This window comes from Symphodus melops, assembly GCF_947650265.1.
Source record: "Symphodus melops genome assembly, chromosome: 7".
NCBI lineage: Eukaryota > Metazoa > Chordata > Actinopteri > Labriformes > Labridae > Symphodus > Symphodus melops.
In genome coordinates, this window is record NC_136697.1 from 7,151,320 (window position 1) to 7,169,167 (window position 17,848).

Sequence of the window (17,848 nt, forward strand, 5' to 3'; positions counted from 1 at the left end):
TACAGCCATCTAAAAGTCCAATAAGAGACCTGTACTACAAAGTGAATACATACACAGATGATCTTCCTGTTACCGTCACACAAAGCTGATTATCAACCTGATGAATAAAGTCAGACTTTCTTTGAGCTCATTAACATAAAAGAAGCGTGACTAGCAGCGCACAACCAGCCATACATATGAAAAAGTCTGCAGTCAGTAGATTGTGTTTCATAAACTCAGGACAAACTATTCTGATATCAAAACATGTGAAGAAGTTAAATCCATACTCGTGACTTAAATCACAGAGCTGTGCAGTGTGAATGTGCAGAGTAATGATCATAATTTTACTTTTTCATCATGAGTATAAGAGCTAAATGTATAACTCCTGTTTCTTCCCTTAAAGTGTCCAACAATACAAGACCAAAGATTTCAGCTGCATTTTAGACAAATTCAGCTGCTTTGTGGGTGCTGCCATCTTGTGGTGATGTCTGTTATTGCGTTAATCTCTGTGTAAACTCCAAACAATCAAATGCTCTCCTGCTTGCACCCCCATGATGTAAATGATGTGCAAAACAAACCAGAATTAAATGATTTTAAATATTCTCAACTTCCTGTTGAACGACGTTAACATGTAAAAACACATTTCTGAAACAACTCTTGTTTTTTTTAGATTTAGGGGTATAAGGAAGCATATTCAATCTTTGTCTCTTTATGTAACTCAAACATGCTTAAAAAAAGACAAAAGAAGAGAAACATTGGGAACACAAGAGGAAACTTTTACTGGAGTTTAGTACTTAAGCTCCCTCACACATTTATCTCAGTGTTCAAAAACAACATTTACAATCACAGACACTTTTTGTAAGGCTGCTGAGAAAATAGATTTAATACACACAACATGAAGGAACAAACAGGTTGACTTTTAATTACAAACACAACAATGCAAATACTGAACATCAATCAACCAATCAGAGATGGGCACAGTTATTCAAATATCTCAAGTATTTAACCGTTAACCCGTCAAAAAGACAGATTTCAGACGAGCTCAAGCTTTTAGCATTGAACTGGATTTTAGTTACATCATACACTTGTTTAGGCTTTGTAGCGTAATATTTACGGATGTTTTAATTCTTGTTAACTTTTTCACCTTACGTTTGTGAGCTTCTCCGCCCTGGTTGGAAAGACGCTTTATAAACGCAGTTTGTAATTATTTGACAACACATTAATATTAGTGGGATACAGATTGGAAGAGATGAGCTGAATGCTGGTGGAGTTGTGGTTTAATCAGACACGTGACACTGAGACATTCCTCTTACTCCACCCATAGTGGTTAAATGGGATTTGTTTATATATAAAAGACAGCTGAGGTATGAGAACAATAAATAAGATGTTTTAAAGACCACAGATTGAACTGATATTCACACACTGGGATGGCAGGAAATGATGAGGTTAAAGTGGGACAAAACTGTGAGGGACTATTTATCTGCAGCTATAAACCAGATTAATCAGGTTGTTGAAATGTTTCAGACTTTGATGCTTTTTATCTTCAGCCTTATTTCAAAGAGAGAGAAAGAAAGAAGACCGTCATTGATCGGGGGTGTCAGTCTCTTTGTCAGTCCAGCTGACACATCATGAGGCCACGTAATTATTTCCAAACACATCCTCAAATGACAAACCAACACACCCTGTTAGCAATGACATCAGTCCGAGATAATGACTCGTTAGCTCAAAAGCTACTCAGACACGAGGGGCATGTCCACAAACAGCACTTTGTGCATCGGCAGGGCCCACAACCTCCTTTCCAGAGCAGTCATTGTTGCTAGGTTTCCCTCAGCATTGACAGTTAGGTGTGTTTTACATGGGCTCTGTGTGCTAAGTATTTAAGATGTAACTTTATTGAACCCAAATGGGGAAATTTCTTTAATTCAAGGAAATTTCACCCCAAGTCCTTTCCTGACAACAGCGACAGCTCTGCCCCTTCTCAATTTTGATTGGTCAGTGATGGAGGTGTGACATTGGTGGGCTGATCAAAAAGAAAGTTAAACATCTTTCAACTCAGAGCGCATCAACAGAGATAAGCTGACACCGAGGGGCGTTTGAGTGCATCGGGACAGTGAGCACTGAAAACTGAACTACTGTATAGTGGTTTGTTTTGAAAACAGGCGCAATCTGTGGACACAGGCCCTAGGAATAAATATGTCCGATCTGTAGTTTATCCAATTTTATGAAAATTAGATTTCAGGATCAGTTTTAGTCTTCCCAATAACCACAAAACACAACATTTATCCTCTTTAAAATTCAGAGAGAAGCTCTCTGAATTAAAGGAGGATAAAGGAGGACAGGACCCTTCAGAGCAAGCAGAACATTTTCACATCAAGGTTAGTAAGTAAAAAAAAACACGAAACACAATAAACTGTAAGCAAACAACACTTAAATGGAAAAATAGGATTTCCTAGAAAGAGAAAGGAGCTAAAAAAAAAACAAAGAGGACCAGCTCCCTGTGTTTGAAAGACCCTTACACACACATACACACACACATACACACACACACACACACACACACACACACACACACACGCGCGCACACATCCTAAACACACACTAAACTGGAACTGACGTCTGAGACTGAGTTGTATGGGGTGTTTTGTTTCTCTGTTGGCGATTTCTGCAGCAGAGGACGGTTACCGTGACGACGATAATGAAGACTGTAAGCAGGACAAAGATCAAACCGACCCATGCTCCCATACTCAGCTCTGCGGGGAAAAGAACAGAGGCTCAGTCATGACTTGACGGTTCAATAATAATATTCATATTTAAATAATATTTTAGAGAAAATGTGCCTTGTTCAAAACCATTCATTAAAAGTTGTTGTTTTGTCCCTGACTGGCTCAGACTGTTATTCTAAGAGTTGACAACATCACATAAAGAATCCATACAGAGAGCTGTTACTCAGAGGGATGACGTCTGAGTGATTTTACCTCTAAAGTAATCATAGATTCTTGTCAGGTTTCAGACGCTACCTTGACTAGTGAGTGTGTTTGAGTCTCTCTGTGACGTCAATGGTTAAAATTGTTACTTCTAATGTCACACGTCTGCACACAATCACGATGTGTGCTACTGCCATAGGTCACCCTTGTGAAATAGTTCTTGATCTCAGCAGGTTAATTACCAAGTTAAATTAAGATTAAATAAATAAAAATCAATGGTTTGCAAACGTTTTCATGCCGTGACCCCTTCGCCAGATGCAATTATCTCCAATTGTTCATTTTTTGCTAGCAGTGGAAAAACTGTGACGCCCTCCCCTCACTGACATGACATTGACCCCCACCTTTGGAATCACTGCAACAACACCAACTAACCAACAGCAGCAAAAGGCAGGAGAAAACCATCACCTCCTGTATTCAACATTTAAAGATCTTTAAAAAAGCCTCTTTCCCTTTAAGAAAGCACTTCAAAGGTCACATATCATCTAAAATACACTTCATCTTGTTTTTCTAAGACTTATGTGTCTCTAGTTTGTCTATAGACTGGTATATCCATCCATTCATTTTCTGCTGCTTTTCGGGGGCCGGGTCGCGGGGGAAGCAGTCTAAGCAGAGACGCCCAGACTTCCCTCGCCCCAGACAGCTCCTCCAGCTCTTCCGGTGGGACCCCAAGTCGTTCCCAAGCCAGCTGAGTACTAGCTTACTAGTACTAGCTTACTAGTACTAGCCTAGATTACTAGACCGGTATAGTAATGACGTATTTTTGTAGGCCAACCCGAAAAGATGGCACCGGTGGTTCCTACGAAAATTTGCCTATGGGATTTTAGCATTGGATTTTGGATCATTGCATAAAATTAGCTCTGTTTCTAACACACATTTCTGATGCAGAGCTGTTTTGTTCAGCGGTATAATCTTTACAGATGAACATCATTTATATGAAGTTTGAAGAGTTAATGCAGCTGAGAGAAGTAAAAGGGTTTATAGACATGATCAAATACAGGATCAGAGTGGATTTAATTATGTACAGCTGCCATATGTTTAATGGAAGAATACAGATGATGGTGTGTGTGTGTGTGTGTGTGTGTGTGTGTGTGTGTGTGTGTGTGTGTATGTGTGTGTGTGTGTGTGTGTGTGTGTGTGTGTGTCTGTACCATGCATGGGGTTCAAGTCTCCATATGTTTGTTCACACTGGTGGCTGCTCAACGTTCCCAGCTGGGTGCTCTTTGGTCTCGTTGGGATGTAAGCTGCGACACTGAAGCAGTAGCTGGTACCTGCATCCAGCTTGGACACCTCGGCCACACTGCTGTCAGATATATGATATTTCTGTGGAGGCACATCAGCACATTATATACAGCTAGATATAGATGAAATAGTCTGTTCTTAAAATTGAAGGATGCATGGAGAAATTCAACCTTTTTCTAATATATAACTATATAGGGTTACAGGGCAGAAAATTTTGATACAACATATTTTACATTTTATTGGGAATCAAATGTATTATTTTCTAACATTTCTTTCAGCAAATATGTAAAAAGTTGTTTTCTGAAGAAACTCTTAAATTCAATTATTTTGCCATTTAGTGTGTGTGTGTGTGTGTGTGTGTGTGTGCGTGTGTGTGTGTGTGTGTGTGTGTGTGTGTTGAATCCTTTACCTGGCCTGTATTCTCAGACTTGCGGTAGGTGATCTGATACTTCAGGTCTTTTTTGAAGATATCTCTTATGGTGAGCTGCTTGGAGCGCTCGTGCACGCTGGTCAGAGTGTCGGTGATGTTGAGCACTATTGTGCTCTCATTGACGGCCTTCACGCTGAACTGCACAACACTAATGTTACCTGAGTAAAGAGTCAGAACTCCTGGTTACAGATAAAGTGACTTATACAAAGTGTCCAACATGTTGATTTTGCACCAACACCACACCTATTAGATAATCACACACACGTTTTTTTAATCAACTTTACCTTATTCTAAAGAGAGCTTGGAAAGCGCAGTACATTTGTTGTGTAGTTGTGTGTGTTCTTCTGTCTTGACGTGGTCAACGAGAGAGGGAGTCGTGATTTTTCTGTTTAACAATTTTTCATGTTGGAACGTGTAGTCTGACATGCTGACACCAACATTTAGCTATCAGCTATCTGTTGGCCACACGATTATATTTATGAGGCTCTGATAAAAAGAGTCACATGTGTAATAATACTTTTTTTTTTTTTAAGATTTATTTTTGGCCTTTATGCCTTTATTATAGAGGGAGGAAAGTGGACAGAGTTGTAAATCAGGGAGAGAGAGTGGGGAGAGACATGTGGGAAATGGGCCACAGGCCAGACACGAACCCGGGCCGCTCGTGCAAGGACTGAGCCTCAATACATGGGATCCCGCGCGCTGCCGCTGCGCCACCGGCAACCCCCTGATGTGTAGCTGTTTTAATCAGCAGGATAAACTTTACAGATGAACACCATTTATATGAAGTTTGAAGAGTTAATGCAGACGAGAGAAGTAAAAAGCAAACGGTATACTACAAGCTAAGTTGATTTTAAAATCAAGACTGTTATGCTTCAATCGAATTAGCGGTTTTGAAAAGCTAGTGAAACTGTAGTAGCTTAATAAGTTGTTTATTAACCTAATATTTACAAGAGCACTGAAAACATGACTAGAGGCTGTAAGGAGGATTAATGAGAGAGTTCCCAGCGTGATGACTTATAATGTCCCCAACAACCACTGTAGTCTCATTTAGCCACTTGTTAGCAACCGCCGTTTTAATATTGCATAAAAACTTTAATATTAACAAGTGGGTGTCTTAGCTAACTTAGTTTATCTCATCTCACAAAACGGCAACATCTCATTCAACTCATTCCTGTGGCGTTGTTTACTTACTGTCTCTGTAAGGGTTAAAGGGTGGGGACTCAGTATGCTGGGACTCATCGTGGCTGTAGTCGTAGTCGTCAACATTTTCATATTCTGTGAGGATATCAGCAGTGTACGACCTGTCACACAGACGATGGAGATCAGATACATTACACACAAACATACAGCTGGATTACCTTGTAGCGATAAATCGCTTCATTTCATTTTAGGACAGCATAACTATAATCCCTTTACTTACTACTCACTTACTAACAGTTAATAATAAGAAATATATTTCTATTTTAATGTTTGTTCTTCTTTTTTTTTCTTTTTTATTCAAGAGCACTTTACTTGCTGATTGAATTCAACCCTGCTTTTATTTTGAAATAAAGAAAGGACTGTCTGGTAGATTGAAGGTTACAACGTTAACCACAGATACAGGAACTCGTTGCAGACCACAAACTATAGTAACAGGAAACATTAAAAGATGCAGCAGTGTCAACCTTTTAGTGAAGTTTTTTAATTTTTATTATATCTCACTAGATTGTCATGCAGATTTTCAGCAACTCTGTCTTCTTATTTAGTCTCTCAGTCGTCTGACAGCTGGATTTATCCCGTTACACATTCCCATTCCTACATTAAAACTCTTTAACTGAATTAAATATTGAAACAGAAAAAGACACAAAAAATCCAAGAGCTTCCTCAGTTCAGTTTTTTACAATGTTTTTATCATGTGGTTCAAATTGTACACGCTCAGTCTGGTTATATCAGGTCATCAAAACTTCAGTAAGTGATAACATTAAAGACTTAAGGGATAGTTCACCCATTTGTATTAAGCTTGTATCATTAGAAACCTGGTTGTATTTTTGAATGGTCTTGCATCCCGGCCCTATTTTCCTCTGAGACAGGAAAGCTCTGTATTTCTTTTCTGAAAAGGATCCTCTGATGACACTTATCGTCATTTTGTGTCATCGGACGATCTGCTGTGGTCGGAGGGAGTGAACCGACATTACAAGTAAGCAGGTAAATAATTACCTGCTTTTTGTAAATATGACCTACTCTATAGAAGAGACGCTATACAAATAAAGATTGATTGAGAGACTAACCAAGACCACGACATATCCAACACCAGAGTGCTCCAAGGCCGAGACAAGACCAAAACCATAAATATCACTGAAAAATCATGTTTTTCCGTTTTGGAGGCGTGTCACCGTAACACTGGGAGAGTAGCCGTAAAAAGTAAAACTACAGATTAATAAAAAATATTTGTTCTTTTAGAAACAGATGATTTCCTTCTAATCACAGTAATGACAGCAACATAATGTCACTGGTGGTCTTGACCTAAAATCCAGATTAGAATCCAAAGCATTTTCACTCGATCTTGTCTCTGCCTCAAACTGAGAAGGGACCGAGACCTTCAAAAAGTGGTCTTGAGACCAAGACTAATTTCGAGTACCCAACAGTATACATTAGTTTATTGAATGATCATTCATTGAAAGAAGGTGTCATTCTTGTTTTTATCGTTATTGAACAGGAACAATCGATATCTGAAATGTGCACCATTATCCTGCAGGAGTGAAAAATAACAAAAAGGATTTTTTTCATCCATTACACGTTTTTTTTAATGAACTCATCAAAACAACAAAAAGTCATTTTCAGGAGAAATGAGCAATGGGAGATTGATGACCTATGTTCATTTTTAATTTGCAGTTAAAAGCTTTACAAAATGTTATGCCTTGCCAAATGTAAATCTTAAACAGAGCTTTTGCACTTACCTGTCAAAAGGTCTGAGCTCCTCGGACATATCACACTTAAACGTTGTCCCGAAAATTGACCCTGACATCTCTTTGCATTCAGGATGATAATCCCAGTCACCTTCATCCCTGAAACATTACACAGGAGATATAATACCATAATAATAACACAAATAATATCACCTCAGTCTATAAAAGATACAAACTGCACTTCGATGTTATTTAAACTTGGAGGGCCCGATTCACTGAGAATGTATGGCTGCAGCTGATAATATTGACTGTATGTAATAATCACAGAGTTTCCATTCCTGCATCCACATCTTCTTTTGATGCTAAATGGGACCATGATAGCGAACAAACCAAATGATCTTTTCTTGTAGGCCAACCAGGAAGTTGCATCGCCATGGGGTATATCGAGAATTCACCTACAGGATTTTTGCATTGGATTTTAGATCATTGCAGAAAATAAGCTCTGTGGCAAACACACGTTTCTGATGCGTAGACGTTTTGATCAGCAGGATAATCATTACAGATGAATACCATTTATATGAAGTTTGAAGCGTTAATTAAGCCGAGAGAAATAAAAGCTAGCGTTATGCTACAAGCAAACTACTCCGTTATGCTTCAGACCACCTATTGTTTATTGATTTAATATTTGCCTTAACTCAAAGATTAAACCTACAGGAGACATCATGGGGTAAGGGGGAATAGTGCGAGAGTTCTTGGAGTTTGTTACCCGTGTGATGATGTTTAATGCCTCTGACAACCACTGTAGTATTATTTAGCCGCTTGTCTGCAAGTTTTTTTTGGTACGCTCAAGAACTTTAACATTAACAATGGGGGTATTAGCTAACGTAGTTTATGTTGTCTAATAAAATGCAAACATCTCATCAGCTTGTTTCTCCACAGACCTTGTTTCAGGCATCTTACCAAAAGCCATTTAAAATCTCCATTGAGTTTGAGGGAGAGACCCCAAGGCTTTTAAAATGCTAACTTACGTTTAACTTAATCCTGTGGTGCCCTTTTGACTGAACTCCATGTTGTCAAGTGGTAGACTTGAAACTAGATATTAAGACCATAAACTAGCTATGAAAATGTTCACAGATGGAATAAATACACTGGCATGTAGGAAAATTTCACCATAGACATCAAACTTCTTTTTTTTAACCAGTGGAGTCGCTCACTGATGGGCAAAGTATGCAGGTCAAAGGTAGTCCAAATTGGACTTACATTTGAGACCCTGATGATCCATCCAGTTTAATAAACAGTCTGAGCATTCATCTCCCCGAGGAGCGCAGTGAGGGAGACCTCACTGCCAAAACAAGCACAACTCCTAACTCTCTGCAATAAGAGGGTTATTTGTTTGATCCAGGCTCTACGCTCCCAGACATTAAATATGTGCAAGAACACATTCCAGAGATTACTTGTTGTTGCATCATTCACCTTGTTGTAAAACATGTTGTAACACACTGTTTTACAGCAAATGTGCTAAGGTGCATGGGTTATCATGAGTGCATTGCATGTCCCTCTGATAATATCCAGAATGATAAATGAAGACAATGCTGAAAAGTAAGAATCTGCAGTTCCTCAAGTGTCCACTTGGGGCTGGGTTCAAACAACCTGGAAGTCCCATACACTAAGAGTCGTGCATAATTAGGGGTCTCTGCTCAGGCTCTTATTCTGTTGTAAAGTTGACCAAAGTTTTACAGGGTCAGCTTTGGCTCTTTTTCGCTGATTTAAAGAATTTAGTTTCTGATTGATCCCTGACACCAGTTTGTGCAAGTTTTCTGCTACTCGCTGGCTTGAAATACAGTAACTCCGCCCACCATGACATCGCATGAATACCTTCTGGGGCTGTGTCTTATCAAATAGTCAGTCCTCAATCAGGACACAAACAAACCAATACAACCAGCAATAATAGACATCCAGAGATCAGCACAACACAGGTGGCTTTAAATAGAGTAAATGTCGCAGCTGTTCCTGGAACATCAGAAAAAGTCATTAATGTGAAGTTAAAGTATTCTTCCAGACAAAGTAGAAACTGACAGTCAATTTGTGGATCAGGGACTTTGTAGTCCACAGTGATGAGACACAGTGGCAGAAATGGAGAGAGAAATGTGTCTTTTAATTTAAAGTCACTTTAAAGTCTTTATCTGATCTCTTCCTGTAAACGTGTTTAGAGACCTCTGAAGAACGCCCCATCCTGCTTCCTGTGAGACTTTCCCACTCAGGGATTAATTAAGGATTACTGATTCTGTTCTGAACAGGTTCTTTAGGTGAGCATGCAGCATGAATGGTGGCATCAGAATCTAACCCGATCACAGCCGTGATATGTAGGCATTAAAAGAACTACATGTGATTGGTTAGTCTGGTCAGGTTTTCTTTTGGTTGCTAAAGAGACATCATTACTGAGACGACCAAAGTGTTTTATTCAATGTTGATCTAAAATGTGTGTGTGTGTGTGTGTGTGTGTGTGTGTGTGTGTGTGTGTGTGTGTGTGTGTTAACTCACCTTGAGAATCTAACACTGTAGGAGTGCTGGCGTGTTTTGGTGGTCCAGACCAGCAGGGTTTTAAAATCCAGAGATGACCAATGAACATTGGCCGCTTTGGAGTCTTGATCTGTGAATTAAACGCAGCATTAGTCTCCACTCAGCCACGGACTCTCTTTATTCTCACATCCTGTGTTTGTTTTCTCAGAAATCAACCAACATGTAGAAAACAAGTCTAATAAACAATTGAGAAAACCCCCCTCTTCGTCATAAACAGATCATAATTAGAGTCAGATTTCTGCTGAGAGCACAGCTGTGTGTCAGCCAAACAAAAGACTTATAACTAATACAAAAAAAGAGCTGTCCTGATGAGGTGTCGAACATCGGCACACTCCTGATGTTGTATAAAAACCCTTTCTTGAACAAGAGATGTGTCTACGCATTTCGACTTTACTGAGTCTTCGTCAGGACATAACATGACAGAGATAAAAACAGGTTCTTAAATAGGATGTCATGTGACAGAAGTCATGGTCACATGATACATATGCTACACTAACAACAAAATACCACACCTACAAAATTCAGAATTTGTCAAAGACGTAATTAATGGTATGTTGACAGTTTTATATGACAACATTCAATGGAAAAGACAACCAACTTGAAAAAATAATATACTACAATTAAGAGTGGAAAAATATATGAATCACTTAGTAAGGCCCCAAACTGCACAGAACTGGAGATAGAAAACACAGCTAAAGGAACATTAAGGCCTAAAGCCATCAAGACTATACACAACATACTTAAAAAGGACGCTAGTCTGGAAGTGAAGTCAGAAATATGAATGTTGTTACACACAAGACATTTCTATAACTTCAGCAGAAGTAGTTAGAGAAAAGGAGAGAAATCAGTCTCCTCGTTAAAGCCGGGGGACAAAGTGGACCTGAGTGTGTAGATCCAAAAGGTTTCCAGTTGTAGAACTTGTTTAAGTTCATCACCTCCTCTTAGGTTTTTGGGAAAGATTCCAATGACCAAGACTTTGAAAGTTTCTAATGTATTTGGCCTGTTGTCTGATAGTGCTGAGCCATTGGGCAGATTGGATATTTAGTCCTTGTGGAGTATTTATGTTCTGCCCGTCTGTCACACAGCCTGCGTTTTGTGCAACCAACATAAAAACAGCCATGTTCATATTCAAGTCTGTATTTGTCTTGTCATTAAAAATGTTATTGTCTCTTTTTATTTTGTCGCAGTGGTTGCAGGCTCCACATCTGTCGGTCCCTTTTGTTTTAGGGAACCACAAAGTGAGTTGCTTTACATTTTCTTGACCCAGTTCAGCGCTCATTGCTGCCCCCCTTTTCTTTCTGTAAGACTTGTAAGTTTTGTTTAAAGCTCTTTAAAGCTGCAGTTTGTTTGTGTTTATAAAACATGCAGTTGTACGAGGTTAGAGCCCTCTCCACGCAGCCGTATGACTGCATCTCATCTGTCATGTCCATCCCGTAGTTTAGATCTCATCTAACCATTCAGCCTGTATGTCATCAAAACCTGCAAATATACTTTAGGCCCGATTAAAACCTCGTCTCTAAATGGTCTAACAGATGAAGCTGCTGCATGTCCTCTGGGACGGGCACTGGACGAGTCGGGGGTTTCCATCTGTGAATCTTTCTCACTGAAAAAAAAGGATGTTTTTTTATGATTTGATTTAAAATGAGTGACACAAACATCTCCATGTAAGACACAGTAAGGGAAAAAGCTGCATCATTAATTGGTCAGTCAGCAGTAGTACCATGGCTGCGTGTTTGGAATAGCTCCACGGATCAGGAGAAGAATGGCACGACTGTGTTTAGATGTCATGAAGATCAACTGGGTAGAACCTCACACATGAACACTAATGTTCAGTCTATTTCTAACGTGAGTATAAATCAAGGCATCGCTTATGTTAGTACGAATAAATTCATTCAGTATGGTAATAATTGTGTCAACCATCGAAGAGTAGTTCCTATTCTAGGTTTGTGAAGCTGTACTATATAGTATGTGTAAGAGATCTGACAGCAGCAGAGTTATATTTGGTTTGGAGCTCTGAGAAAGCTTCCTAAGGAATGAAATAGTGACCCCTGTTCATGTCGTTTATGCATCTGGTAGCTTCAGAGGTCAGACTTGTCTCGGGGCGTCTCAAGGATTTCTGGGCCCCATAAAAACACTTCACAGTGGGTCTCTCTACCACAGCATCAGCCACCCTAAGATATTAACCACACCTCCGGGGGCGCTAGAGGCGCAGCGGCAGCACGTGTGTCCCCATGTATTGAGGCCATAGTCCTTGCACGGGCGGCCCGGGCTCGTGGCACGGGCTGGCGTCCGGCCTGTGGATCATTTCCCGCATGTCCCCACTCTCTGTCCCTGGTTTCCGCACCCTATCCACTGTCCTCCCTCTATAATAAAAGCTAAAAATGCCCAAAATGAATCTTTAAAAAAACACACCTCTATTACAAGTAAATAAGTTTGTCAACATTGTGCTGCTTCAGTGCTTTTTTAAAACCACACTTTTTGAAAGGACAAACTCTTTGATTTAAACGATTGACTCTATGAAGTAATACAGCTTGAAAAAAATTTTTTTTATAGTAAAGGTGACTCAGAGTGAGTCCATGAGGAAGTGCACGCCAACACTGAAGCTGCTTATGTATTTGTGCTGTTTAGTCAGTGAGCAGAAGTTTGCCTGTGATTTTTTGTTTACTAAAAACAAGAAATTGCCCAATATTGGACGTCATGGACTTCTGTTTGAGTTGCCATGGTATCAAATCAATGATCGATATGGGTATATCATATCTACATTTTAAACTGCGTTATTGTGGCCACAACTAAGAACGACCTCTATCTGAAGCACAACTGTTTCCTCCTACTTATCTATAACTTGGTGTTTCACTCTTTTGACAACTTTTGGCTGTTTTTATAGTTGGTTATTTTCAATGAGATAAGAGTCATCACAGCTTTGACTCAGAAACCTCAAAGTCAAACACAAACTACAGATTTATTTCCAGCCCCCTTCTTCTTTCAGGCCCGGGTAATTAATCCCTCGACGAGGCCCTGAATGTCAGGATCATAAAAGCTAAAGTCCAGGCACAGAGATTCAATTACACGCTGTTTAGACACTAATGTTAAACATCTGGTTCACACAGAGAAAACATGTGTCCTCCACATACTCTCGTATGTGACGTACTTTATTAAGACGTTCATACTCTGTCTTTTTTACAAAGATTTCTTGAAAAATAAAACATAAAGCTGAAGGGGGGGGGGGGTATAAGACAAGACATAATCTGCAAAACTTCAAAATGTAATGGAAAAAGTTGAAAAGAAGAAAAAAGAGAAACTTGTCCGTAAGCGTCTGTCTGCCTGTTATCTGTCCATCTGTCTGTATCTATACTGTCTGTTTGTACCTGTCTGTCTGTATCTCACTGTCTGTATCTGTATGTACTTGTCTCTCTGTCTACATGTTTTCTGTCTGCAGGCCTTTTATCTGTCTGTATTATTATGAAGTCATTTGTTCAGTGGTCTTCATTACTGTAACAGTGTCTTTACAGGTCTGCATCAAACATCAGTCAGACACCTGCAGCTGATCCAGAGCGCTGCTGCCAGAGTCCTCACCAAGACTCAAAAAATGGATCACATCAGTCCAGTTCTGAGGTCTTCACACTGGCTCCCAGTCTGTCAGAGAACAGACTTGCTGCTGGTTTATAAAGCGCTTAATGTTCTAGGGCCAAAATACATGAGTGACCATGTGATTATCTATATGAACTGTCCAGGCTGCTCAGGTCGTCTGGTACAGGTCTGCTCTCTGTCCCCAGAGTCAGAACCAAACACGGAGAAGCAGTGTTCAGCTTCTATGCTCCGTATATCTGGAACAAACTCCCAGAAAACTGCAGGTCAGATGACACTCTCAGTGAAGACTCACCTGTTTACAGCTGCCTTTAACTAAACTACTCTGATATTTTAATCATTTATTGATTTTAATAATTAGTGGGTTTATGTTTTTTAATTTTAGTGTATCTTATCTTTCCTGTCATGATGCTTTTGATGTCTTGTGTGAAGCACTTTGAATTGCCTTGTTGTTGAAATGTGCTGTATAAATAACTTGACTTGTATCTATATCTGCCTGCCTGCCTGCAGGCCTGTCTGTCTGTCTGTCTGTCTGTCTGTCTGTCTGTCTGTCTGTCTGTCTGTCTGTCTGTCTGTCTGTCTGTCTGTCTGTCTGCCTGCCTGCAGGCCTGTCTGTCTGTCTGTCTGTCTGTCTGTCTGTCTGTCTGTCTGTCTGTCTGTCTGCTCGTGTTCAGTCGTCTTACCTGCAGCAGTGATGATTTCAGCACACAGAAACAGTCCCAGGGAGAGTAAAGTTTTCCAAGAGGCCATGTTAGCAGAGAATCCTTTCAGTCTCCTTGAAGAGTGTGTGTGAGCTCAGGAGGAGTGTGTGCCGTGGGTTGAAGTTGCTCTCTCTCTCTCTCACACACACACTGGGATGTTTGAGGTCCGCTGCACAAAGTGTGAGAGCTGTGGATGGGGAGCTGTTTAAGGTTCTGCTTGGTTCCCTGCTGACCCCTCCCACATTCCTGCATGCTGAATAAAGTTTCTCCAGCTCATTTTAAACTCCGCCTCCTCTCACTGGAGCTTTCACTGCATGTTCTCATGCTGCTTTCAAACAGTCTGTTCAGCGTGTTCGTCACTGGATTAGAGAGAAACATGAGCCATAACCCTGACAAGAAGAAAACACTCATTTTGTTTCACGGAGGAGCAGATTCTCATGCAGCCCGCGTGCCCAGCTGCTTGTCCGCTCGAACTGGCCTACTTGGGACTGAGTCAATCGGTCGCCAAGGCAACAAGGAATACAGCTCAAGTTCAAGTTAGCAGGAAACCCTCTCATCTTTTCTAAACTTTCACAGAAACACTAACGACTCAGACTAAAACAAGTCAAGAAGGAAAGATGGAGAGGGAATGTCTACGAATGCATTGTAGTTGTCGTACTTCGTTTACTTAATCATAAATTAAGTACCTTGAAGAGAAGTATCAACATCCTTTGTGTGTGCCTCTCCTCAATGTAAGAAGCTCTTCAGTTTATAAAGGCTCGGTTCAGTGACCTGTCTGTCTGTGCACCTGTCTGTGTGCACTCGTGCACAAGCTGAAGACATCACATTTGTACTTCTGCGACTGTGTGCGAGTAGCGTGCTAAGATTGTTACCGTGGTGACAACAATCCATAATATAGGATCTAGAGTTGAAAATAAAATCCTGTTCCAGCATACATATTTTTTTCTGTTTCATCGTAGGATAAGGATGTTACAAGAAAAATTATGATTAAAAAAAGATTCCTTTAATTTTTTAATGAAAACACCAATGCACCTCTTAATGTCTTTGGCTCTTGCACTCAGGGTTACAAACCTGCCATGGTAACGCCTGCTTGTTACAACCAAACGCTTAATGCCTGAACTGTGAATCGATTTTTAACTGTCTCACAATTAATCATTACATCCCTACTGTTGAACATAATTAAATTGATGAAAAAAACTTTTTTCATATTCAAATTAAGTAAAATATTTAAACGTTGTCTTCAGCATCCAAAATGAACATTATTAAGGAGTGTAAATTAATCAATGAAAACAGCATAAGTCTATCAAGCTAACAGTGTAACACAGACATTTCAACAACAAAAACCAGAAATCCTGATGAACTCTTTACCATAAACAGTCCCGCCACTCTGACTTTATCTGATTATTTTTACGTGTTCAGCCATGTTAATTAGAAATTAAACATCAAACTCTAAATTAGTTATCACCAGCTGAGGACAATGTGCCGTCCTTTTACATTTCTTTGAGTACGAGGAGAGAGAGACAGGTCTCAATGGCACAATTTCACCCACCGCCTGTATTTGCAAAATGGATTTTTTTAGACAGGAAGGGGGAAGTATTGTGCCCTTTGCAGCAGGAGTCCAACACAGATTAAGACAAAACATCACAATAAAAGCATACAACCGACACAGTAGATTAATATAAATACTGTATATATATATCTGCCGATGCATTTCACCCTTTGCACATGCTTTTAGAAGCACACTTTTTATCTCATTTGCACAAAAGCAACACATTCTTTTCATGGCTCTGGTCCATACTGTATTGACACATCTCGACATCGATCTTGCAGCCAACTGTTTCACAAAGCTCTGGCCAACATGTAAAAGTCCTGTCCAATGTTCCAGTTTGGCTCCTTGCTCAATCACTTTTTCTTGTTCTCGTCTTCTTCACTTCAGAGTCGTTGTATCAAACAGAACAGAGACGGCTGACTGGCTGCTTTGATGGCAGCCGAGTGAACTCATGCCGTCAAATCAACCTACAGAGTGCTGGAAACAGTTTCCTTACCTTAAAAGAGATGAAGGGAAAAGAAGGGGATGCCCTGTTGTGTGTTGATGTTTTATTATGAGCCCAATAGTATTGTGTTTGTATCCTTTTATTTTGCCACCTTCTTTGTTGTTGTTTTACCAATAGCATCGACACTCTCATCTTTACTCTCCCATGTGGCCTTTCTTTTTGTAATATTTGGCTTTTCTTGCTGCAACTCTAGTATGTGTTTTGCCTCTTTGCCTATACCTCTAATTACATGGTTGCAGTGGTTCAAGAAATGCAACATGCAAAACCTAATTTAATAGTAGTTTTTGACCTGTTATCATTCATACATCTTTCTTAAGCCTGGTTCACACGGCAGGATAATTACGCCGATTTTGGCCCCGATTCTCCCCTTCCGATAATCTTAAAGACGCCCCGATCATCATAAAATAATCTTATAAGATCATCCTGCCGTGTGTGGTGTGTTCAGACCGCTCTCGTCTGGTCGGAAGAATGTCGGGACCGCTCCGATCTCAAATCGGGGATATTCAACATGTTGGATTGTTTTGGCCCGATCTCTCATCATGTGTGGTGTTTCCCCCCCCGAGGAGAAAACGAGCACGAACCTGTTGAATGCGACGCATAGCCAATCAGAAAGCGAGGTGACATAGTAGCGAAAACACCGGGAGCAAAACAACAACTCACCTCCATATCAACATGTAGCAAGTACAGCTCATGCTCCCGTTGTCTCCTCTCCTTTGACCGACGCCTCTTTTTAAAACGTGTTTTTCAGATAAAAACAGTCATCCGTTTGTTGACTCTGGAATCACGTTTGATCTCGAGAGGTTTTGCGAGATTTCCCGTCTGATCGAGGGACGTTCGCGAGTGGAATCGGTTCGTGTGTGGTGTGTCGTACACTGTACGACCGAAACTGTAAAACCTCCGATTATTTATCGCCATGTGTGTGGTCTCATAAGTTTGGGAAATCGGCCGACAATTTTAAAATCCTGCCGTGTGAACCAGCCTTTAGCTGATCACTCACAAAGAGCACAACATTTGTATGATGAAAATCCTCATCGATAACAGTTCAGCTTGCAAATTTGTTTTGGGTGCTATTGTACATACGTTATAAAATGTTTTCTCCTCGTGCAAACCTTAAAATGACTCAGACCCTAAGCTGAAGTCATGAGTCTTGTTTTCTAATGAGAAACATGTCTTATTATGACATTCAAAAATGTCCACAACATAATTATGTTCATTATCCTGTTTGTTTGCTGCAAGCCGAGAAAAGGTGCCACATGCCTTCAACATCTGTTCTCTATTAGCAGGGGAAGAAGCCGAAGAATGCTGGAGAGAAACTCACAGAGATCCCGGCTGAAGCGCTGGTGTTTTTGGATTTCTCTGGAAACATTAAACATTTGTAATATGCATGTGTTAAGATTCAGTCATCAGGGTG

The 17,848-nt window shown here is 40.1% G+C and overlaps 1 protein-coding gene across 1 annotated transcript; it reads right to left on the bottom strand.

Moving 5' to 3' along the window:
- Positions 1 to 734: 734 nt before the first annotated feature.
- On the bottom strand, positions 735 to 14,885 carry LOC306826979 (tissue factor-like). The gene is made up of 7 exons (XM_079348571.1): positions 14,366 to 14,885; positions 10,059 to 10,167; positions 7,569 to 7,676; positions 5,824 to 5,933; positions 4,612 to 4,790; positions 4,112 to 4,283; positions 735 to 2,729 (listed from the first exon to the last, which is right to left on the bottom strand). Exons 1-7 carry the CDS (start codon positions 14,430 to 14,432, stop codon positions 2,578 to 2,580), a joined length of 897 nt encoding a protein of 298 aa, XP_079204697.1. The 5' UTR covers positions 14,433 to 14,885; the 3' UTR covers positions 735 to 2,577.
- Positions 14,886 to 17,848: the final 2,963 nt, after the last annotated feature.